Source organism: Protopterus annectens, chromosome 13.part0, assembly GCF_019279795.1.
Source record: "Protopterus annectens isolate FY-2018-M chromosome 13.part0, PAN1.0, whole genome shotgun sequence".
Lineage (NCBI taxonomy): Eukaryota > Metazoa > Chordata > Ceratodontiformes > Protopteridae > Protopterus > Protopterus annectens.
The window spans coordinates 262,925,434-262,951,116 of record NC_056747.1 but is presented as its reverse complement, the minus strand read 5'-3'; the positions used below and the strand labels follow the sequence as shown (position 1 = coordinate 262,951,116).

Genomic DNA, 25,683 nt, shown 5'->3' with positions numbered 1-25,683 from the left:
TGTTTGTGGAGAATGACTACTCATTGTACACCAAACAGAAGGGGAGCAAATTTTTTTCACTATTCAGGGAATGTCGAGATGCAGGTGTGAGATTCAAGCTGCTGCACCCAGCTGTCTTCCAAGTTATTCTTCCTTGGAGGGACAAAATCATTTTTGATGAAGTACATGCTAAGGAGGAAACACAAACGTTTGTCCAACAAAAAGTAAGCTGTGAAACAGAAGGAGATTCTGCTTTTTGTTGTTCTAGTAATAAAGACTACAGAGGGATTGTACCTGTGAAACATTTTCAAAATTTACAATGGAAAATGTTGGAGAGAAGGAAGGGAGCATGAGAGTTGATTAGAAGAATCAAGAGAGCCTTGGAGATTAACAGTAATAAAACCAGTAACTTAATATGGGATTACAATGCAATAATTATATTTTTGAAATATGACAGAACAAAAATATCTGGAAATATTGGACTTTTTCAGAGTTTGTTGGACTTGTGGGGGACTCTAAAGCATATGCCATACTTTATGTTATTAATGTTTGGAAATGTGCTTTGGAAAGGACAAGAGGAGGAAGAAAGTTAACTATAAATAAGGATTTTTTTCTTCAATAGTACCATTTTTGTGGCATGCAGTTTTCTTTACATGCTATAAAATGTTTCAGTTATTTTAAGTGTAATAGGGATTGTAAATAGGTGCTGCTGTTCTTTTGTTTCTTTTCTTTCACCCTTCTCTCTCTCTCTTCTTGTTCAGTTTTAAGCAATGTAGGCACTGCAATTCATATAAAAAAGCCTAGTTAAAAAGCATGATAAAAGAAAAACTAATGTGCTTTTTCTCATTCTTGCATGGGGAAATGATGGGATTAAAGACCTTAGATTGATTTATCAACAAGTTTTCAAGAGACAGCAAGTAAATGAAAAAGAACATTGAATATTATGAGGCTTTTTTTCTAGCAAATACATGTAAGCTCAGTAACAATTCTGCAGCTGGTCTTCATGTTTCCATGAAAACAATCTGTTAAAGAGAAATTGGCTGCCTGGTTCTCATGTCTCCATGAAGACAATATGATAAAGAGAAACTGGCTACAGTCTGATGGAGAGTGATTGGCTGTGAAGAATGAAAAGGAAAAGATACATTGGCTAAGAGGTGATGTTTTCTGAAAGCATTCAAGGGTTTTACCAAAGTAGAAAGTGTTCTCTGAAAGCATTCAGGGGCTTTTCCATTTTAGTTAATGTTCTCTGAAAACATTCAGGGGGTTGCCCTGCTGGAAGAGCTACAAAGATAATACAAAATGAATCAGCACTTATTAGAAGCACAGGCTGCACCATTCATCTTAGCATGGATGACCTCTCTTTTAGGTTAACTCATGTTTGTGAGTGTGGCTGTCAGTTTGGGACTTTTGTTCCTATTGGTAGGGTAAAACTTCAATATTTGTAAGTGTATATAGTTTTGTGTGTTATTATTAAGTTAATAGGTTTTACGGGGATATTGGGGGTGTTTTTGTTCTGTTTGAGCGCTTTAAATATAATAAAACAGTTATAAGATGTGACATAGGCTCAAATATATATGACAAGAAACAACAGTATAAAAGTTCAACCTGCCAAACAGTTTATGCATGTAACAAAAAAGGTGTTATATATAAAAGGTAGGAATAATAACTTTGAAATACAATCTTTCTTTAATGTCTTTAAATGTAAATGGCCTCACAGATAAATACAAACAAGAAAGAGTAGCAAACTACATTAAAAATTTAGAGTGGAAATAACTGTGTTACAGGAGACACACTTAGAAGTGAACACGCGAATATGATAAAGAAAGGTTTTCAGGATGGTTATTCAGAGGAATACCTAGAACAAAGTAAAAGAGAAGTACTTATATTAATTGCAAAATAAGCTCCATTAGTGATAGAAGAAGACAAAAAAGACCATGGCAGATTTGTAGTACTAAGGGGCTATTGGTAAGGAAGGAGGATTACACTGGCATGTATTTATATTACACCTAAAACTGCTGTAATGGAGGGGCTACTGGAAAGGGAGGAGAATCACACTGGCATGTATTTATATTCCACCTAAAACTGCTGTAATGGAGAAAAACTTCTGGGAGAAATAATCAATTTTCAGCAAGGAATATTACTTATAGGTAGGGACTGGAACTTGGTTTGCAGCAGTGAAGATGTGTATGGGTGGCTCAGAAGGGAAAATATAATAAAGGAGGGTAGATTTTTGAAGAAATATATGAAACTATTTTGGATGGAAGATATGAATTCAGTACTAGGAGATCAGAGTGAATTTACATATTATTCCTCAAGATATAAAAACTGGGCTAGGCTAGACAGTATTTACATTTCACAGGAACATGTACATTTAATTGAAGGTCTTGATACCCATCCAATAACTATTTTGGATCATACGGCAATAATAGCTAAATTAAAAACACAGGGTAATGAAATAAAAATGAGACATTGGCGCTTTCCCGCCTATCTTTTGAAAAGAGAGGAATTTAAGGAATGGGTAGTTTAGATTATTCAGGAGCCTTTAGAGAGGATAGAAATTTCTTCTGAAAATATAGCTAGGGAGTGGGATAGAATTAAGGTGGAGTTTAAAAATAGGGTGGAAATAAAAGAAAGGGCACTGTGGTTAAGAAGTAACAAAGAATTATTTAAAGGGACTGACAAATGTGAAAGTACTACCGAATAGGGGTATCTCACAGAACAGGAAGAAGATTGGTTGCAGAATGCTAGGCAGAAAATAAGGGATTACCTTGATAATATGCACAAGCTTAGAAAGATTACTGTTTATCATAACCTTACAGCACAAAAACTTTAAGCACAACAACTCAGGCAACAGAAAGTAGAAAGGGTTGTTGCCAAACTTAGGGAGCCTATAACAAAGAAGGTAACAAGAGATCCTGTAGAGGGATTAGAAATATTTTGGAAATTCTTTGAGAGTTTCTAAAAAGCAGAGAAATGTGAAACTCAAGAAAAGATACAAATGGAAATGTTTATGGAAGAATTAAATATGCCAAGGTTAGAGGTAGATGAGGTTCAATTACTAAGAGTTAGGATAGGAGAACTTGAGATAAAAATTGTAGTGTATAACAAATCTACAGGAAAGTCCCTAGGAATAGATGATATTCATGTGAAAGTTTGGAAGCTAGGAGGAAAAAACTGATAAAGATCTGGAAGGTTTTCTTTAACAATAGCTTAAGAGGAGGAGAAGTTCCATAATCCTGGAAAAAAGCAGTGGTAGCTGTAATACCTAAAGAGGGTAAGGATCCATCAGATCCAGCTTCATAGAGGCCCATTACAACACTAAGCCATGATTATAAAGTATTCACGTCTATAATGGCTAAAGGAATGGCAAAAGTAATACCAAAACTGATAGATGTGTATTAATGTGGTTTTGTGGAGGGAAGGCAAAGACCTAACAAAATAAACAGAACATTGATGATCCAGAGGGAAGCAGAATGTAAGAAAATACCATTGTTGTTGGTGGGTCTTGATGCAGAGAAAGCATTTGACAGAGTAAGCTGGGACTTTATGAGCAGGGCAATGGAAGCATTTGCATTTCCTGAAAAAAATGATAAGGTTGATTTGGAGAATATATGAGGGATCAGAGGTGACACAAAGTGGGTGGGGTCCTCTCTGATAATTTCTGCTTGAGGAAAGGAACCAGGTAGGGGTGTCATCTTTCCCCTTTATTATTTGCATTATATTTAGAGCTATTGGCAAAGAAATTAAGGGACTTAGAAATTCAAGGATATAATTGGAATGGTAGTCAAGAAAAGCTGTCTTTATTTGCAGATTATATTATTTTGCACCTGACAAAACTAGAAAAAGACATTGCAGTGTTGTGGAAAATTTTGAGACAGTTTCAGATCTTTTTAGGATACAAAGTTAATGAAGCTAAAACAAAGGCAGTAGCAGTAAATTATCTACTCACACATGAACTGGTTCTGGAATACCCATATTTATGGTGACATGATAAAATGAAATATTTAGGAGTATGGATTAAAAATTCTGGTGGGGCAGCTAAGGATATGTGGGAACAGACTAAGCAAAAGATAATACAAAAACTGAGAAAATGGAAGCTCTGTTAAATGGATATGGATAGTAAGATACAAGCAGTGAAAATGTTTTAGTCTTCTACATAGGTCAGGCATATTTTTATCAACCAGAGGAGAAGTTGTGGATAGCAATTAAAAAAGAGCTGAAGGACTTTATCTGGGACGGGAAGATGGCAAGAGTCAAGTGGGATAAGCTGATTATTCCATTAGAACAGGTCGGATTGGGATTACCCATTTTGAAGGGGTATTTCAGAGCTACACAGTTAAGGCTCCTATACATAGTACAAGCAAAAAACTATAATTCAAAGTGGAAATAGATGATGATGTAACATGGGGGAAGCTTAAGAAACAAGGAGAGACTGGGATTTTGAATGCAGGGGTTTAAGGAGAATAACAATAATCATGCAGAATATTAGAGCCATTAAGTAGCAGAACGTATTCTAAGAACTAAACCAATATGGGAATGGAGAAAGGAGATTCTGTTGATAGGGATGACTGCAATTAGGGATACAAACAATAGGCAAAAAGGGGCTGAAATTTATTAGAGGAAACTGGCAAAAGAACCAAGGTATTGGCAGCAAATAACTAGAAAGGGAAAAATGATAGAATGGGAAGACACCAAGAATTTATTTGGATTGCAGATTAGAGATTGCCTTCCTTATCAGGGATTGATATCAGAGTACAGGCAAAGAGAAAGAAATAAGGGGGTCCTAAATGAAAGAACAGCACTGGCATAATTTTTAATAGAATCCAGAAGAGAATGTGCCATTAAAAAAGGAATAATTAGTAGAGCATATAAAATACTGCATGATAACTATAAGATTCAATCAGAGGAGGTTAGAAAGGATTGGGAAGAGAGACTGGATAAGCAATTCACAAAGAAACAATGGGAGGATATATGTATGTCTCCCAAATATGCAACAAAATCTAGAAGATTTAGGATTTTTGCCTGGAAATCTTTACACAGATATATTATACCCCAAGTAGACTCCAGAGAATTTTTCCCCAGGTAGACAGTAAATGATGGAGATGTAAAGGGGAAGAAAAAGTTAATTGGGAACATATTTTCTGGGAGTGCTGTGAGTTGTCGGACTTTAAGGATTCCCTGTGGGATGCACTGTCAGAGATGCTGGGTGGGCAGATTGGTCTGACGAGGGAGATGATTTTTCTGAGCTGTGGTCCAGAATCAGAATTGCCTTGACATGGTAAGGCCTTGCTGTGTTTAATAATGGTGGCTGCCAAAAAAGCAATCACTAGAAAATTGAACTCAAAATCTAAGCCGACTATACTGGAAGTAGTGAATATAGTAACAGAGATAAAACAAACTGAATTGAAATCTTTAGAAAAAGGTAAAAAACTATATAAGAAAAAATGGGAATTGTGGGAACAATACATACAAGGGAAGAAGAAGGCCTAAAAGGCAACAGAACTTAAATGAGATATGTAATGTTTGATTGAGAAAAAGTGGGTAGATTATAAGTGATGTATAATGTTTGCAATTGGGAGTGTGTCACTATTGTTTGTGATGTAAAATGCTTGTGACTAGGATTGTCTCAGTGTGGTTTGTTTTCATTTATATAAATGGATGATTGCCTATGTAGTAAGTGATGGTTTAAAGAAGATGCTTCTTTTTAAAAAAAGCAGGAATTGAATAATTTATGTAATATTGCTTAGGTTATACGTTATATAGCAATATATGTGTGAAGTGTAATGTTTGTTATATTAATATAGTTGGATTACTTTTATATGAATGTAAATTTGCCTGTGTCACAAGTGATAATTCAATAAAGGTGTCTGGAAAAAAAAAACAAAATCATTTCCCTAGTTACTCCAATTTGCTTGCCCAGCATTGCCGACAGAGCAGTCTGCAGGGAATCTTTAAAGTCTGCCAGCTCATCACACTCCCAAAAAATATGTTTCCAGTTACCTCTTTTTCCCCCCATCATACCTTCAACATTTGCTGTCTGCTTGAGGAAAACTTCTATGGATTCTGCTTTAAAATACCTGTGTATACACTTCCAGGCAAAGGTCCTAAGTTTTATAGATTTTGTTGCATTTATTTATTTATTTATTTTATTTGCAGTTGGTTTACCAGGATGGTCCATTGGGCCAAAAGAACCCGTTTTCAATGGAGTCCTGGGGAGAAAAGCTCCAGGAAACTAAACAAACTAGGTACAAACAATAGAAAATAAAATAAAATTGTACAATTGTAAAAAACCACACACATTAAATTCAAAAATTCAAAAATTCAGGACATATTCAAACAGTACAATCTAGTGAAAGTGATGATACTATACACATACAGAGTAGTTAATTTGATACGGAGCATATGCTTTATAAGGTACAGTCAGGTAACGTGAGTGGAAAATAAGAAGTTAATACCATAAATTTATGAGGGATGGGAGCAAGAGCATTCCCATTGGGACCTTAGATAAATATGTAGAGATTTTTTGAACATGTAGTGATTGGGAGTGCTACGAATGGATGGTGGGAGTGAGTTCCAGAGGCGGGCAAGGTTAAATGATAGTAAGTTTTTACCTGGGGGACGATTTGGTTTATGTACTTCTAGTAGGTTTTGATTATTTGACCTTAAAACTCTATCTGGTAGGTACATTTTGAAGGCTGAAGACAGGGAGGGACAGAGAGATGGGTTGAGAATGAGCTTGTGAGCTAAGGTTAGCTGAGTATAGTTGAGCTGATTTGGAAGTTCAAGCCAATTTAGTTTTTGGAGAGAGGAACAGTGGTGAGTGGAGGACCTATGACCGTTTGCGAACTTAGCGATTTTGTTATAGCAAGAGGAAAGTTGTTTTTTTAGAGAGGACTGAAGATTGGTTAGCAGAGGGGCTCCGTAGAGAAGGGAGGGGATAAGAAAGGAAGAAGAGAGAGTGATTTTAGAGGGGCTTGTGAGGTACTGATTCTGGTAATAGAGCATGCCTATTTTTTGATGAGTTTTTTTAATATTTAGTTGTAGATGTGAGTTGAAATTAAGCTGGTTGTCAATTTGGACACCAAGTAACTTGGTTTCAGACACCAGTTCCAGGGGTGAATTATTTTCACTAGTGATTGAGAATGTATTGAAATTGAATGGAGTATTTTTTGAGGGGGTAAATACCATAAGTTTAGTTTTGGAGGCATTAAGAGCCAGGTGCATATTTGGGAGACATGCATATATCCCCGATTGTTTCTTTGTGAATTCCTTATCCAATCTCTCTTTTCAATCCTTTCTATCCTCCTCTGATTGATTTTTATAGTTATCATGCAATATTTTACATGCTCTACTAATTATTCCTTTCTTAATGGTAACTTCTATTCTGGATTCTACTAAAAACTCTACTAGTGTCTTTTGTTTGGGACCCACTCCCCTATTTCTTTCTGTTTGCCTGTACTCTGATATCAATCCTTGATATGGAAGGCAATCTTTAGCCTGCAGTCTAAATAAGTTCTTGGCATCTTCCCATTCTGTTACCTTTCCCTCTCTAGTTATTTGCTCCTATTACCTTGGTTCCTTTGCCAGTTTTCTCCAATATATTCCAGCCCCCTCTTCCCTACTGTCTCCCCGTTCTCCATTCCAGTGTTGGCTTAGAATACCTTCTGCTACTTTAAGAATATAATATTCTGAATGATTATTGTTGTTATCCTTAAAGGTCTGAATCCAAAGTCACAGTCTCTCCCTATTACTTGAGCTTCCCCCCTGTTTCATCATCATCTCTTTCCACTTTGAATTATAGTTTTCTGCTTGTGGTATGTATAAGAGCTTTACCTGTGTTACTCTGAAATACCCCTTCAACTCAGGTAATCCCATTCCACCTTGTTCTACTGGAAGAATAGGCTTATCCACTTGACTCTTGCCATCTTCCCCTTCCACATAAAATTCTTCAGCTCTTTATTAATTGCTATCCACAACCTCTGCTCTGGTTGATAAAAATATGCCTGACCTGTGTATAAGAATAAAGGGACTAAAAACATTTTAACTGCTTGAATCCTACAATTGATATCCATAAAACAGAGCTTCCATTTTCTCAGTTTTTGTTCTTCAGCTCTTTATTAACTGCTATCCACAACCTCTGCTCTGGTTGATAAAAATATGCCTGACCTGTGTATAAGAATAAAGGGACTAAAAACATTTTAACTGCTTGAATCCTGCAATCAATATCCATAAAACAGAGCTTCCATTTTCTCAGTTTTTGTATTATCTTTTGTTTGTTTTCTACCCACATATCCTTAGCTACCACACAGGTATCATTTTTAATCCATAGTCCTATATACTTCACTTTATGTCCCCATAAGTATGGATATTGCTGTACCAATTTGTATGTGGATACATAATTTACTACTATTGCTTTTATTTTAGCTTCATTAAATTTGTATCCCGAAAAGACTGAAACCATCTCAATATGTTTTGCAGCACTGTAATGCCCCTTTCTCGTTTTTATCAGATATAAAATAATGATATCTGGAAACAGAGCCAGCTTTTCTTGACTACCATACCAATTATATCCTTGAATTTCTGAGTCCCTTATTTTCTTTCCCAGTGGTTCTGCTCCAGCAGAGATTATCAGAGGGGACCCACCCACTTTAATTTTCACCTCTGATCCTGCATATATTCTCCTAATCAACTTTAGCATTTTTATCAGGTAATGTAAATGCTTCCATTGCTCTGTTCATAAATTCCCAGCTTACTCTGTCAAATGCTTTCTCTGCATCAAGACCACCAACAACAGTGGTATTTTCTTACATTCTGCTTCCCTCTGGATCATCACTGTTCTGTTAATGTCAAATATTTGCCTTTCCCTCCACAAAACCACATTGATCCATATCTGTCAATTTTGGCATTGCTGTTACCATTCTTTTAGCCATTATAGACAAACCCTTTATAATCATGATTTAGTATTGAAATGGGTCTGTATGAAGCTGGATCTGATGCATCTTTACCCTCTTTAGGTATTATACCTACCATCGCTTTATTCCTGGATGTTGTGACTTCTTATCTTAAAATACTGTTAAACAAAACCTTCCAGATCTTTATCAGTTTTTTCCTTCCTATCTTCCAAACTTCCACCAGAATACCATATATACTTGGGGATTTTCCTGCAGATTGGTTATACAGCACCATTTTTATCTCATCTCGTAATTAAGCCTCTTCTACCTGTAACCTTGACATATTCCATTCTTTCATAAGCATTGGCATTTGTAGCTGTTCTTGATTTCCATATTTCTCTGCTTTATACAGACTTTCATATAATTTCCAAAATATTTCTAATACTTTCACAGGATCCATTGTTTTCTTCCTTGTTATAGGCTCTCTAAGCTTGGTGACAGCCCTTTCTACTTTATGTTGCCTAAGTCATTGTGATAAAAGTTTTTGTGCTCTAGAGTTATTATAAAAACAGCTACTTAACAGCAGTCTTTCTAAACTCATGCATATTATTAAGGTAATCCTTTATCTTCTGTTTAGCATTCTGTAGTTGCTCCTCTTCTTATTCTGTGAGAGCCCCCCCCTATTTTGCAATACTTTTAACATTTGTCAGTACCTCTAAATACTTTATTTCTTAACCATACCTCCCTTTTTTTTTATTTCTACTCTATTTTTGAATTCCACTTTTATTTTAAAAATAGCTATATTTTCAGAAGAAATTTCTATCTTCTCTAATAGACCCTGAAAAATTTCCACTACCCATTCCTTAAATTCCTCTCTTTTCAACAGATAGGTAGGAAAATGCCAGTGTCATATTTTTTTCATGACCCTGTGCTTTTATTTTAGTTATTATTGATGTACAATCTGAAATAGTTATTGAGTACATACTCTTTTCACCAGATCTTTTACTTTGCAGTTCCTATATTTCTTAAATCTGAACATGGAGATAGAGAGAAGGGAGAACGATAAAAAAACAGGAGCATGTATTTACATTAGTATCCCCATTACACTTAAAAACAACTGAAAAAATAACTTTATAACATGCAAAGAAAATCATGCACCACTTAAATAATACTATTAAGAAAAAAAATAGTTTTACTTAGAGTTAACTTTCTTCCTCCTCTCCCCCCTCTCCTGAGTATTTTTCAAAACATTAATGACATGAAGTAGGGCATATGCTTTAGAGTCCCCTACCTGTTTAACAAAGTCCAAGAATGTCAAATATTTCCAGATTTTTTTTGTTCTATTCCTGTTCATCTCCTTCTCCCAAACCCTGTCTCTGTTTCATCTCCAGTGCACTGTCGGTTCTTCTGGTCAACTCCTTTGATTTTTCCCTCTCTCAAGCATTTTCTGTTCAAGCACTGGCAAAAGTTTCACTGACACTCTGTGATCTTTATTACCAGAAAAGCAATAAACACAATCTCTTCTGTTTCACAGATTACGTTTTGTTGGACACACATTTGTATTTCTTTCTTGGCATGTACTTCATCAACAAATGTTTTTGTTCCTTCAGGGGAAAAATATTTTGAAGATAACTGGGTACAGCAGTTTGAATCTTATACCTGATTCTCAACATTCCCTAAATAATGGAATAAATGTATTCTTCTTCTGCTTGGTATACAGTGAGGAGTAATTCCCTACAAACACTTTGCTGTCTCCCACTTTCAGTACTTTGACCTTCTGCCACAGTTTTGTCAGAATCAACTCATTCTGCTACTAAGATTGCATTTTTACTATTAAAGGTGTAGGTTTTTTTTCTCATACCCAGGTTTGGAGCATACACACGATGTGCCCTTTCAATTAACAATTCCTGTAGTGGAATACCAGTCCAGTTGCTTAGCTGTGCTTTCATGAAATTAATAGAGTCTGTTCCTTCCCGCTTGTTAGGTACAGCAGAAAATCTCAGGTTTCCCTACGTGCTTTGTCTTCTAATTCTATTTTTTTAAACATCTCTTCTTGTGCAGTCTCATAGTCAGTCAGCCTTTTCTTCATTTTAGCCTCTGAGTTTTGCAGTTTTATCACCTTATCTGAGTATAAGCTGTGGTGGTGCTGCGGTAGCATTGTTGCCTCACAGTAAGACGTTGTCCTGTTCGATTCTCAGCTAAATCGTCTTCTGTGTGGAGACATGCATGAATGGGCGTACCTTCGTTGAATGCTATGCATCAGGGCTGGCAACTCTGTACGTAAAAATCTACTGCCAATCATTAGCGGACCGGAGTTCTGCTGTGGCGACCCCTAACCGGGAAAAGCCGAAAGATACAACATCACCTTATCTGAGTATCTGTTTAAAGCTTCTTCCATTTTTTCCAGCCTTTTATTGTTTGAGTTTATATAGTCCATCAGTGTTTCATTTATTTTAGTCAGGTCTATGTGCAGTTGGTTTATACTTTCCTCAAGGTTACTGGAAGACATTTCTGGAGCATATACGGCTTTTTGCTGAACAGCTACAGTACTTTTTCCAGTAAGTGTGTTTCTTTTTCCTTTTGTAGCTGTTTTTCCTTCAGGTCCTCTGTATTTCTTTTTTCCTGGCATCCAGGCAGTGCACTTACTAGCCAGTTACTGAAATGTATTCAGAAATCCAGGTCCACTGGCTTTCTCTGCTAAATTTCTGTTTTCACACTGGGAGAGAAAGAATTAAGCTGCTACTCAGTGTACAGCATTCTTGGAAGTCTAGATCTGAGATACTTTAGAACTAATCTGCATAACTTTCACTGTGATCCTGAAAAAAATGCCAGACTAATGCACATTGCAAATTATACTTTTGCCACTGCATTACTGGACACTCTTTCTTTGCACAGAATGCTTAAGACAGTTTTAATAGTATTACAAAAAATTATTACAGGAAGGTTTAGGAATGACATTTACAAAGGAGGAGTACCTTTTTCTTGGGCAGTGTACCACGATCTAGAGTTTCCATGCAGTTTTTACCATCTGTATGAAATATGCATCGTTGTCAATTGAAGCACTGAAGCCACTGTAATAATTCAGAAACTCTTCCCAAGTTACCTGCAGTTTAAAAAAGCTGCACAATTAATGCATCCTACCACAGCACAAGAGCTAACACATCACACTGTAGTATTAAATTAAAAGTAAATATTCACTGTATGCTCTAAAGAAACTGGTATTCACATTCAAACCATGTAAGTCCTGGCTAAAATTCAAATCCCCAGATCTGATCTCTCACTGCTGGGGATATACTATAACATACTTTAATGTACAACTTCTGAAAACAATTGCTTGTATGTTTCAGCATGAAATCTGATAACTCAATTACATATAACCACTAAGCATATGTACCCGAGTACACTGTTAATTTGTGCATATAACAAGTGTTTTTACTGGTAACCATTTGAAATGTCAATATCCATTAGAGTGAGTCTCAAAATATGGAGAATTAATGGCTGAAAAGAATGCACTTACATATACTAAGTCTAAGATGTCATTTCTCAGAATATTTACTTTTTTCCAAGGTAGGGCAATCTCTGAGTTGGTATATATGTTTGTTTGTGGGGGGTTGCAGTGGAGGGCTTGCCCCCTTCCCCCTGCTAAAAGAAGTTTAAAGGAGAACAGCAGTTTTCAAAATTCTCTCTTCTCATATGTTTTCAGACTTTTTTCAGCTTGTCAGCACTTACCATTTTGAGCGCTGACATTTCAAGGTGTTTTTGCTAGGTGGGCAACCTCATCTACAACCCCCATGTGCAGCTCCTCTTCGCTTCTATATTCTTATTTTGACATCATTGTGAACTGAGCTCTCATATAATGGGATTTACTCTCTGTGTAAGGGAATGGTAACTACTGAACAGTCTACATTTAAAGTTAATGGAGAGAAATTTACTGTCAATGGATTCAGTTTTTTTGTTCTTAATTTTTTATGACTAAAACAACATATGGCTTTTAACATCTATATAACAAGGGTGGTTAGACAGCAAGCAGACCTTCACTGTGCATTTCTTGATCTTCCATTTTTCATACCCACTATTTCAGTTTTAACTCCTACTGATGCCTCTAGGCGTCAAATATTGTTTGGTCATATTTGCATCAATAATTCCTAACCCATGCTATGTACAAGTTTTTAAAAGATTTCATCTTAAAGCTAACATAATGGAAAACTCAACTGCATTAATATTTGACCTCTGTCTAGTGTAGGTAAATAGATATTAACTGTTGTTTTTATGATATTAATTCATATAGCTATAATGTTCACATTTTTCTAAATACCTCAACAAACAAGTAACACAAACAGAACTCCTTAGCCTCATATGAAAGCTCTCAGCTAGATGGATAAAATGTTGTTGATAGTATGTGTGTAACTTGAGTGGTTGTTGAGATACTGTAAGTTGAAACGAAAACCGGCACAGAGAGAAACAAACTGACACCAAGAACACTCTCTGTATGCTGGAAAAACAAGGAATTCACTGTGGATATTGTGTTACTGTGAAGTATGCATTTTATTTTGTATATGCTGCTAATGCTGTGGAGTTTTTATCACATCGTGGAATAAATTGTGTTTTCATCACTCGAGTGAATTCCTTGTTTTTCCGGCATACAGAAAATGTTCTTGGTATGAGATATTGTAAGTTGTTTATAAAATATTACAAATGTAATAGTTATTGTGTTTACTGTTGCTTATAAATTTTGGTTTAAGACATAGAACCTAAAGAATACTGCCACTATAAAAATAGTTTGTGCTGAAGAGTTTGCTAATTATAATTCTTTCATAATCCCCGGCGTTCCAGAGATATGAACAGTTGTTTGAAATATGAGAATATAATTTGATTCAATCAAAAGTCTTAGGCTCTGCCCATTGGAAGTTATAGTGCAAATTCCCTGAGCTCCACTGGAGTGAATGAGTTAAGAAAAAGGTGCCAGAAGTATTGCAATCCCATTGGTTGTCTACTTTCTGAGAGCTTTATGTTATTTTAATCTTTAACATACTTGTACAGCTCAGTTCCTGGAATTCTCGAGTATTAAAATGTACATCACAACTATTATTATTATTATTACAAAATAAAGACTTGGGGCCTCAAAATAAACTAAAGCAACTGAGGTTAATGCAGTTTTTTTGCACACTAATTCAAATAAATTAAGTACTGTAAGTACTGATAACAGTTTGGTGACTGGCTGACCACTGATAACACACTTTGCACTATACTTTTCATTAGACATATCTTTTTAGTCCACTTTGGCTGTTAACTGTCAATGGGAGGGGCATGCATGTTATTGTTGTGTCTGTGTTGACTCATGGGGATTATATAGATAACTGTCCTAAACCATGTTCTGTCTTTAGTCAGATGACCAGCCACTGACAGTGAAGCATCAATTTGTATAGTTTTTATATTAATCTATTAGACTGCATGTCTACTTCTTTTAATTTGATCCTTGACCATGCCAAGTATAATGTATTTTTTCCTAATGATCTTTCCCTTTGCATGATATGTCCAAAGCTTCTAGGGAATACTCAGGTTTTATCCTCCAGTGTTCATTGATTAGTTTTTGGGCAGTCCATGGTATTTTAAATATTCTTTACCAACACCATAATACAAAGGAATCTTTTTTTTTTTCTTTTCATATTCTTTCACTTTCTAACTTTTGTATCCTTTTGACACTACCATAGCTTGGGTAAGTTGGATAAGTTGAAGCTTCATATGCAATGATACTTCTCTACACTTAAAGATATTATCTAGTTCTTTAATAGTTTTAGCAAGAGCGATTCACTTTTGGATTTCTTGACTGCTTGTCATACAGTTACTAATTATTGATCCAAGCAAAATGAAGCTCTCTACAATTTCTGTTTCTGCTCCATGTAGAATAACTGTATTGCTTTTACCCATTATCAGGATCTTTACCTTCTTCATGTTAGTCTCAAAATGGGCATGTGCCCTATGTTGTTTAATCTTCATAAACAGATATTTCAGACTGTCTCTACTTTTAACCAATAATTTCATATCCTCAACATATCAAAAGTTGTTGATAATTCTTCCTCTGATTTCCTGACTTTATTTCATTTTTTTTCATACAGCCCTGCTTCTGCTGGTTTGTTCTGCATATACATTAAATGAGTATGGGGAAAATATGCAGACTTGTTGGATACTTTTACCAATTGTAAACCACTCTATTTATCCTTGTTCTGTTTGAACTGTTGCTTCTTGACTGATGTAAAGACAGAGCATAAGAACTCTTTGGTGTACTATTATACACAAGCTTCTCAGTGTGGCTTAGAGTTTTCCATGATTTAAAAGGGTCAAATGCCTTGCTATAATGAATAAAACACATGTATGTATGCATTTGATGTTATTTTGCCTTTTAAGGTTCCATCTCACATCTGCAGTGGTGTTCCTTGTTCCTCTCCGTTTCCTGAATCCTGTCTACACATCTTGCAGCTCCTGTTTCAAGTATGGTTGTAATCTCCACTGAATAGTCTTGATGAAAGTCTTGCTAGACTGGTATCAGAGTGACTGGGCAATAATACCCACAATCATTTGGATCACTTTTCATCAAGACTAGTATAAGCACAGACATTTTCCAGTCTGTTGACCACATTGCTGCCTTCCAAATTTCCTAGCAGTGCCTTTGTAAGTATTGTATTAGCTGCATATCAGTGTTTTGCTATGGTTCAGTGACAATGTGATTGATGCCTGTTGCTTTGTTCTTTGGTAAAGTTTAAGTACTGATTATGTTTCTTCTTTCATCACCATTGTTTCCTGATAGTAAAGTACAGGTTAAAGAAACTGTTAATCTGTTTGAACTTCACAGTACATTGATTCTGTGTGGTCTTTGCGCCTTTTTAAAATATTCTCAGTTTTGTTTAACACAGATACTTGAGCATATTTTAACATTAAATTTCAAGGCTGGATTTTTTTTTCTTTGGGTCCTTCAGCTTTATGAAAGCCAATCTTGTCCTTCATCTAATATTTTTGATTCTATCTCTTTGGACATGTCACTGTAGTACTTCTTTATATTTTGTCTGGCAGGACATTGGAAATCTCAGCTAATTCTCACAATTACTTTCCCTCCCTGGCTTTACCTTCTCCACATTTCCGAGCAATATTCAAGAGCTCCTTACTCGGCTATTTTCATTGTTTTTTCTTTTCCCTTTTCAAAGGGACATTTCACTTTCTTCAAATATTTTTTGACAATTTCCTGTAACTGTTTTGCTACTCTGTTATGTGTATATAATGCTTTTAATCAGGTTTTCAGAGAACATTTAACTCCAGTGGTATATTTTCCAGATCACACTTTTACTAAGTATCTGTCTGGGTTACCCTTCTTCAGCCTCATCTTAACTTTGCATATTAGCAGCTGGTGATGTCTACCACAGTTGACCCCAAGTTTTCTTTTCAGGGATATTACTGAGCTTTTCCTTAATTTACTTTCACATAATCAGTCTGATTTCTGCACAACACATTAGATAAAGTCTACATGTGCAGTCAGTATTTATGTTGCTGAAAGAAGATGTTTAAAATGAAGAGGTTCCTTGTCTTACAAAATTTTATCAGATGTTCTCTTACTTCATTTGTATTACTGAACTAAAATCTTCCGACCACTTAATATTCTTTTTTGTATCCAACATTCATGTTTCCGTCACCTATGATTACCCATGTAACTCGTTTCCATGTTCCTAACTTCCTCCTCTTCTGCCTCTGAATTACAGTCATGTTAACAGGTGCAGTTTAGAGACAACAGCTTGCAGCAGATATACATTATATATTAAGTGTTAACCAACTGCACTGTATTTCATTATTCTTTCAAGCCTTTTTAATAATAAATGCTACACCACTTCTACTTTGTGTTTTACTTTCAGCAAAGCATACCTGTGTTCATTGGATCTGAAGTGCCCAGTGTCGGTCCATTTCATTTGAGATGAAGCTGTGTAGATTCCAGTTCATTCTTGACTACAACCAAATTTCCTTGGTTCATACCTCATATGTTCCAAGTGATTGATCACTGTCACAGTAGTCATCCATGCAGTCATTAGGGTTTTATGTTATAGCCCTAACCACTCCCCTTGGTGGCTATATGTAAGCTCGCAGATGTGAGAGTATGTAATGGCTTCCATTGAGGAAGTGCACATTCCCCACAAAGGGTACTATGTGATCGGCTAAGCAGGGACCAAATGTCCATCAGCTATTGCTGCATCATGTACAATGTAACAAGTTAGACAGGTGGGCAGGCACTGGCTGCTCACTTCCCTCATTTTCACCTGCTGGATTTCTCTACTGCTTGAGCCACAAATCAAACTTAGATCCTGTGGATCACAGTCAGGCTTTTATCCCTCTATGCCACAGACCCAGAACATCAACTTTATTAAACAGCTCCCTAAGCACTGTAACAGTTGTATTACCATAATTAAATAACATTTTAAAGTGCAGTGGCTTGAATAACTAATTAAAGCAAAACATGAATGAGTCCATTATAATTGTCTAGACAGTTAAGGTGTGAGGTATATAATGATGGTTTAAATCAAACTTTGATGTTATAGTCATGATTCAGAGAACTGTGAATCAATTTTCAACTGTCAAATAAATCTACTAAATAAATTATAAAATTATGATCAACAAATAAAGATCATGAAAAGTTGTAACCAGGTTTAACAATTTGTGAGTACAGCCCCAGAATGAGGCCAGAAATTCTTCAAATGGTGTCAACAAATAATACATTTACATAGTATTCATGCAATAAAAATAGCACTGATAAAAGCTTATGAAGCACAACTTTCTGCCATTAAAGGATAACAGTTAATTTTAGTTATCTACCCTGAGATTTTATTTGGAAAATGTGAAAAGTGCTCTCTTTCAATGATAAAAGTCCAAGTTTGCAAATCATGTCCACATCAGCCCACAGCAGATCAGTCTGACACCACTTAGACAGATGATTACTTTAGATAAGACATCAGTGTCCATGGAGACATGAAAACCAAACATATAGCCAAGCCAGATGATGGTGGGCAACTATCCCTAAGGGGGAAAGTAACTTCAAGTAGAGTTGACTATCAAAAGAGGAATGAAGGCAAAGCTTTGGAATTAAGCATTCCAAGTGAAAAGCAGAATAGAGACAGGAAAAATGTAAAACTTATTACAGAAATCACAACAATCAAAGTTAAATGACAGTCAGCAGAACATCGATAACAAGAATGATGTAATCTGGGCTGTTGGTACAAGACAGATGCTCCCAGTAAGTCAGCAAATTTAGTGAAAAACTGAAATGATGAAGCTTCCTGAATATTTCCTACATTTTAAGCTCCAGCACTCATAAGAATGCCCACGCTATCATTCTTGTTACTTAATTCTGCATATTAGGATCTGCGTACCTTGCCATCTTTGTTATATGGAGAATCAAACTTGTCCAAAAATTCCCTGAACACCTGGTCCTCTGTCCACTCGCCGCTCTTAAACTTCTTATGCTGTGTTGCATTGTAAACTCCATGCAGATCTTCAACCGTCACTATACCATCACCGGACGTGTCAAGCTTCTGGAATGCCTTATTGACTATCTGTATTCTGGCCTCAGGCATTGGTGGCTTAAAAAGTAGAACAAACATCACAAAGTTGCTAGCCATTCTGCAATGCAATCCTGTCAGTGGCAATATTTTTCTGCATAAATAACACAAGCATAATTACAAAATCACTTGTTCCAAGCACACACGAAACTGTGGGTAATACTGTAGTTGAAACTGTTCTACTTTTTCAAGCAGGTTCATCTGCCTGGAACCAAGCATATCCTTACCAATTCTATTTAATGCCTATAACATCAGGTAAAAAATAATGATTTGCTAGAAGTTATTGGTCTATATAGACAGTTGGTAATACCTCATGTGATGTACTGTGTGCAGTTTTCTCCCTCTCTCTTGCATCCACACCATGCCTTTCAGCACAGTGGGCATTTAGCGCTCTCCAGCACTTGTTGTTTCTGTAGCAGTTACAGGTTTTATGGGGTTGGGTTGTCAGCCTGAGGTCCAACCCTCCTTGGAGGGTGTATCACACACTAGCACAAACACTCCCATCTAGGGCCAATTTAGAGTGCCTAGTCCACATACTGCATGTCTTTGGAATGTGGGAGGAAACCACAGCACCCAGAGAGAGCCCACACAAACACAGGGAGAACATGCAGACTCCTCACAGAAGGCACCTCAGCTGAGAATCAAACTGGAGAACCTCTTGCTGTCAGGTGACAATGCTAACTGCTGCACCACTGTGCCACCCACTGTGTGGGACACAGACCTGATATAAGCAATTTGGAAGACAGAAATAAGCATTGCATGGTTTACACTAAAAGGTCCTGAAACCAGGAACTACAAAAATGTAACAGTGCAACAATTATAGATACAATAGATCTTCTTTCAGCTGTTCCCATTAGGGTTGCCACAGCAGATCATCTGTTTCCATTTCTTCTTGTCCTCTGCATCTTGCACTGTCACACCAACCACCTGCATGTCCTCCTTCACCACATCTATAAACCATAGATTAATTAGAGATACAATAGATAATATGTAAAAATAAAATCAGAATTTTGAGAAGAAAAGAAACATAATTTGGAATACAAATAAAATGTGCTATATAGCTATGTTAGTAATTACATGTTAAAGGAATCTGTAAATAGACAAGTGAGTAGAGCACAGCTGTAAGGGATGCATTGATAAGTTAAACGGTTCATGTATGGTAATGAATGTCAGAAATAATTTGGAGGTTGTTAATTGTGGTTTCATATGTTGTGTAGGGGTTACCTTTAGTTTATCGAATGCCCACTTCACCAACACTAACTTTGCCGACATGTCACATTACCAACAAATGGAAAGCCAACATTTCCTGCATGGTAAGTAACCATTTGGCCATCTACCTGAACTTTGCCCCTTACCCCCACTGTAGTGCATTCTTGGAGTTGGGATATTTATTAAGGGGGTGTGGGGGTTTGTTTTATTGGTAGTTCCTGAAGTTGGGATGGCCAAATGGTTACTTACCGTGTGGGAAACGTCGGCTTTCCATTTGTCGGTAATGTGACATGTCAGCAAAGTTAGTGTCAGTGAAGTGGGAGTTCAATAAACTAAAGGTAACCCATTGTGTAGTTACTAATGAATTTAAATGTGCTTGTATATTGGATGTGCATTTAAGTATATTACAGCCAACATAGACACAAAATAAAGTACGTTTAGAAGATTTACCAATAAACATGAATGGTAAGTCAAACTTATCATTGTGATTTAAACTGATTGGTAGTTAAGCATCAGGACCATATACATTAACCAATGTCTTTACACCATTTACATTTATTATCATTGATCAGTGCAGCTTTTATCATTTTCTTAAAGGTGATATGATGAAGTGTTCTAATTGCTTGTGGTAAATTGCTCTAGGTTGCAGGGATGATTTTAGAAAAAAGATTTTTAATAGTAATAGTAGAAGAAGGACATACAAATTCAATTTCTGAGTAATCTGAGAGAGAGAGAGAGAGAGAGAGAGAGAGAGAGAGAGATTTGATCTTAATCTTATTTTGAAAGGGTGGGCAATAATTATCCTGTAATAGTATACATAACAGGTGGTTCTGCCTGACACAGTTAGCTATTTGTTACTTTGAACTGTATAGCAGTGATGCTGCTTAAGGGGAAAGAAACAACGAATCTTAGAATTTTGTTTTTGGCTAACTGCAAAGTGTTTGTGTTTTGAGAAAAGAGAAAATGGCAATTATTGATATCCCATATTTTAATATGGGGTGGAAAACTTTAATAGAAGTAGCTCCTCTTGCTTCTGGAGCTAATAAACATGAGAATTTGTATGCTGCTTTCATTTTTCTTATAACTTTGACAAACTGACTTTCAGTGTGGCAATGAAATTAAAAGTTTTGTGTTTTCTATAAAGATGGATCTGTGTTGTCCATTTTCTTTTCCCCTCAACTGATGGGTCTCTGATCTGACCTCAGATCTGGTTCAACTGCTTTCACTAGATTCACAGATCCAACTCTCAAGCTCTTCTTTACCGATAATGCCCCGCCAACTTAATGTACCTCTAAATCAAGTTTGCTGCCCCCAGAAAACAATCTATTCTATACAGAATCAATAGAGAAGAAACAGCAGAGACAAAAATGGCTCAAACCAGGAATGAAGGATTCCCAAGAAAAATCCCTTAGTTGTCCTCCAGGAAGAAAGAGAAGGAAGTTAGGAGGATGGGAAGTTGAGGAAGAATGAAAATAAACAACACTGATCCATAGTTGGGTAACAGCTTAACTTTCTCTCTCCCAGTACAAAAAACAGAAACTCAATACAGAAGGCCAGTAGACTTTTGTTGTTATGGGTAAATTTCAGTAAATGTCTAGTAAGTGTACTGCCTGGATGCCAGGGAAAAAAAGAAATACAGAGCACTTGGAAAAAAATCAGCTACAAAAGTGAGGAAGAAACACTGACTGGGGAAAGTTCTGCTGCTGTTCAGCAACCAGCAATGCAGCCTGCAGACATGACTTCCAGTAACCTACAGGAAGACATAAGGCAACTGTGCACAGACTTGGTTAAAATAAATGAAACACTGATGGAGTATATCAACACAAACAAAAGGCTGGAAAAATGGAAGAAACTTTAAATAGATATTCAAATGAAGTGATAAAGCTGCAAAAATCAGAGGTTGAAATGAAGAGAAAGCTGGCTGAATATAAGACTGCTTAGGAAGAGATGTTTCAAAAAAGAATAGAATTAGAGGACTAATCACATAGGGAAAACCTGAGATTTTCAGCTATACCAGAGAAGCTGGAAGGAACAGACTGCATTAATTTCATGAAAGCACAAATAAGCAACTGGACTGGCATGCCACAGCAAGAGTTGTTAGTTGAAAGGGCACACAATGTGTATGCTCCAAACCTGACAATGAGAAAGGAACCTAAACCTTTAATAGTAAAGATGTAATCCTACCTACCAGCAGAAGGAGTTTATTCTTACAAAACTGTGGCAGAAGGATAAAATACTAAAAGTGGGAGACAGTAGAGTGTTTGTGGAGAATAATTACTTGTACACCAGGCAGAAGAGGAGTAAATTAATTCCACTATTTAGGGAACGTTGAGACGCAGGTGTGAGATTGAAACTGCTGTACCCAGCTGTCCTCAAGGTATTCTTCCCTGGAGAGACAAAATCATTTTTTGATGAAGTACATGCTAAGGAAGAAAAAAGACTGAAATGCAATAATTATATGTGTGAAATATGACAGAACAAGAAAATCTGGAAATATCGGACTTATTCAGAATTTGTTGCACTTGTGGGGGAACTCTACTTCATCTCATTAGTGTTTGGAAAAATGCTTTGGAGAAGTTAACTGTAAGTAAAGAAAACATTTTTTCTTAATAGTACGATTTTTGTGGTGTATAGTGTTCTTTGTGTGTTATAAAGTAAAGTTTTCTTAGTTATGTTTAAGTGTAATAGGGATTGTAAATGAGTGCTGCTGTTTTTCCCCTTTCTTTCTCCCTTCTCTCTTTCTTCTTGTTCAGTTTTAAGAAATGTAGGCACTGCAATGTAAAGGACAGCCATGGCGGTGCAGCGGTTAGCGTTGCCTCACAGCAAGAGGTTCTCCGGTTCGATCCTCGGCTGGCGTGCCTTCTATGCGGAGTCAGAATGTCCTCCCGGAGGTCGCATGGGTTTCCTCTGGGTGCTCTGGTTTCCTCCCACATCCCAAAGACATGCTGTAGGTAGATTGGACACTCTAAATTGACCCTAGGCATGAGTGCATGCATGTGTGTGACTTCTGTGGAAGGTTGGGCGCCAGGCTGGCAACTCGACACCATAAAACTCCACTGCCAATCATGAGCAGACAGGTGATCCACTGTGGTGACCCCTAACCAGGAAAAGCCAAAAGAAGAAGAAGGAGGCACTGCAATGTAAAAAAAAAAAAAAAGGAAAGAAAAAAGAGCATGACAAATGAAAAAAAATAATGTTTTTTTCTTATTTCTGCATGCTGGAATGACTATATTAAAGACCTTAGATTGATTTAGTAACAAGTTTTAAGAGAAAGCAAGTAAAAGAAAAAGAATGTTGAATATAACAAGGCTTTTTTTCTAGCAAATGAATTTATGATTAGTAGCAATTCTGTATCTGGCCCTCATGTCTCCATGGAAACAATCCGATGAAGGGAAATTGACTATCTGGTTCTCATGTCTCCATGGAGACAATCGGTTAAAGAGAAACTGGTTACCGTCTAGTAGAGAGTGACTGGCTGGGGTAAAAAAGAAAAGAGAAACTGACTAGGAGATAATGTTCTCAGAAAGCATTTAGGAGTTTTTCCAGCTGTGAGAGCTGTAAAGATAAGACAAAACCAGTTACCACTTAGTAGAACCATCTTAGCATGGATAACCTTTATTTTAGGTTAACTCAAGCCTAGGAGTGTGGCTGTCAGTTTGGGACATTTGTTCCTGTTAGGAGGGTGAAACTTTAGTATTTGAAGATGTATATAAATGTGTGTATCAGCATTAAATTAATGTGTTTTAGAGGGGTATTGGGGGTTTATTTTTTGTTTGAGGGCTTTCAATAAAACAAAAGTTTTGTAAGATGTAGCATATGCTCAAATGGGTATGACAAGGAACAACTATATAGAAGTTCAAACTGCCAATCAGGGTAAGCATATAACCCAAAAGCTGAAACTAGACATTTAACAAAAAAAGGTGTTATAAATAAAAGGTGGGAATAATATTTTTTAATACAATGATGCTTTCTGTAATGTCTTTAAATGTCAACAGATAAATACAAAAGTGAATTATATTAAAATGTAGAGGGCAAAATAGCTATGTTACAGGAGACACACTTAGAAAGAACTGAACATGTGAATTTGATAATAAAATTTTTCAGGATGGTTCTTCAGTGGAATAGCTGGGACAAAGGAAAAGAGGAGTACTTATATTAATTGCAAGAGGAGCTACGATAGTGATATAAGAGGATAAATAGGATAATAATGGTAGATTTTATAGTACTAAGAGGTTACCGGCAAGGGAGGAGGATTACACTGGGATGTATTTATATTCCACCTAACACTGCTATAATAGGGCTTAGGAAAATTCTGGGTGAAATAATCAGTTTTCAGCAAGGAATATTACTTATAGATGGGGACTGGAATTTGATTTGCAGCAGTGAAGATGTATCTGGTGGGGGGGGGGGGGCAGAAAAGAAAATATAACAAAGGAGGATAGATTTTTGAAGAAATTTATGAAAATATTTGGCAAGGAAGATGTGAATTAGTAACAGGAGTTCGGAGTGAATTTACATATTATTCCCCAAGATAAAAGAACTAGACTAGGTTAGACAGAATTTACCTATCACAGGAACATGTTCATTTAATTGAAGGTCTTGATACGTACCCAATAACTATTTCAGATCATGCACCAATAATAACTAAGGCTAAAATATGAGACACTAGCACTTTCCTACCTATTGAAAAGAGAGGAATTTAAGGAATGGATACTGGAAATTATTCAGGGGCTATTAGAGAAGATAAAAATTTCTTCTGAAAATATATTTTTAAAATTAAAGTGGAATTTAAAAATAGGGTAGAAATAAAGAAAGGGAGGTATGGTTAAGAAGTAAAAAGAATTATTTAGAGAGACTGACAAATGTTAAAGTATTGCAGAATAGGGGGAATCTCACAAAACAAGAAGTGGATCAACTGCAGAATGCTAAGCAGAAAATAAAGGATTATCTCAATAACATATATGAGTTTAGCAAGATTGCTGTTAAGCAACTATTATTTGATAATAATACTACAGCACAGAAACTTTTAGCATAATGACTCAGGCAACAGAAAATAGAAAGGGCTGTCACCAAGTTTAGGGAGCCTATAACTAGGAAGGTAACGAGATCCTGCAGAGGTTTTAAAAATATTTCAGAAATTTTAAATGTCTGTATAAAGCAGAGAAATATGGAAATCAAGAAAATATACAAACAGAAATATTTATGGAAGAATTAAATATGTCAAGGTTAGAGGTGGATAAGGCTCAATTACTAATGGTTAGGATAGGAGGAGATGAGATAAATATTGTGATGTATAACCAACATACAGGAAAGTCCCCAGGAATAGATGGTATTCCTGTAGAACTTTGGAAGCTAGGAGGGAAAAAACTGATAAGGCCCTGGAAGATTTTGTTTAACAGTATTTTAAGAGGAGGAGAAGTACCAACATCCTGGAAAAAAGCAGTGGTAGGTATAATACCTAAAGAGGGTAAAGATCCATCAGATCCAGCTTCATACAGGCCCATTTCAATACTAAACCATGATTATAAAGTGTTCATGTCTATAATGGCTAAAAGAATGGCAAAAGTAATGCCAAAATTGATAGATATTGATCAATATGTTTTTTTTTTTGGTGGGGAGGCAAATATTTGACAACATTAACAGAACATTGATGATCCAGAGGGAAGCAGAATGTAAGAAAATACCATTGTTGTTTGTGGGTCTTGATGCACAGAAAGACAGTGTAAGCTGGGGCTTTATGAGCAGGGCAATAGAAGCATTTGCATTTCCTGAAAAAATTATATGGTTGATTATTAGGATATATGAGGGACTGGAGGTGAAAATTAAACTGGATGGAGTCCTCTCTGATAATTTCTGCTTGAGCAGAGGAGCCGGGCAGGGGTGCCTTCTTTCCCCTTTTTTATTTGCATTATGCTTAGAACCACTGGCAAAGAAAATAAGGGATTCAGAAATTCAAGGATATAATTGATAGCTAGTCAAGAAAACCTGGCTGTATTTGCCTTTGATATTAT

At 36.2% G+C, this 25,683-nt stretch overlaps 1 protein-coding gene across 1 annotated transcript in view; it reads right to left on the bottom strand.

The window, feature by feature from the left end:
• LOC122787227 (calcyphosin-like protein) overlaps positions 1-25,683 on the bottom strand; it is a 165,689-nt gene that overhangs the window by 21,382 nt on the left and 118,624 nt on the right. The window contains exons 4-5 of the mRNA XM_044053824.1: positions 18,275-18,484; positions 11,846-11,973 (exon numbers count right to left, since the gene is read on the bottom strand). Of these exons, the coding sequence (XP_043909759.1) occupies positions 11,872-11,973; positions 18,275-18,484 (312 nt within the window). The 3' untranslated portion in view covers positions 11,846-11,871. The remainder of the gene's footprint in view (positions 1-11,845; positions 11,974-18,274; positions 18,485-25,683) is intronic.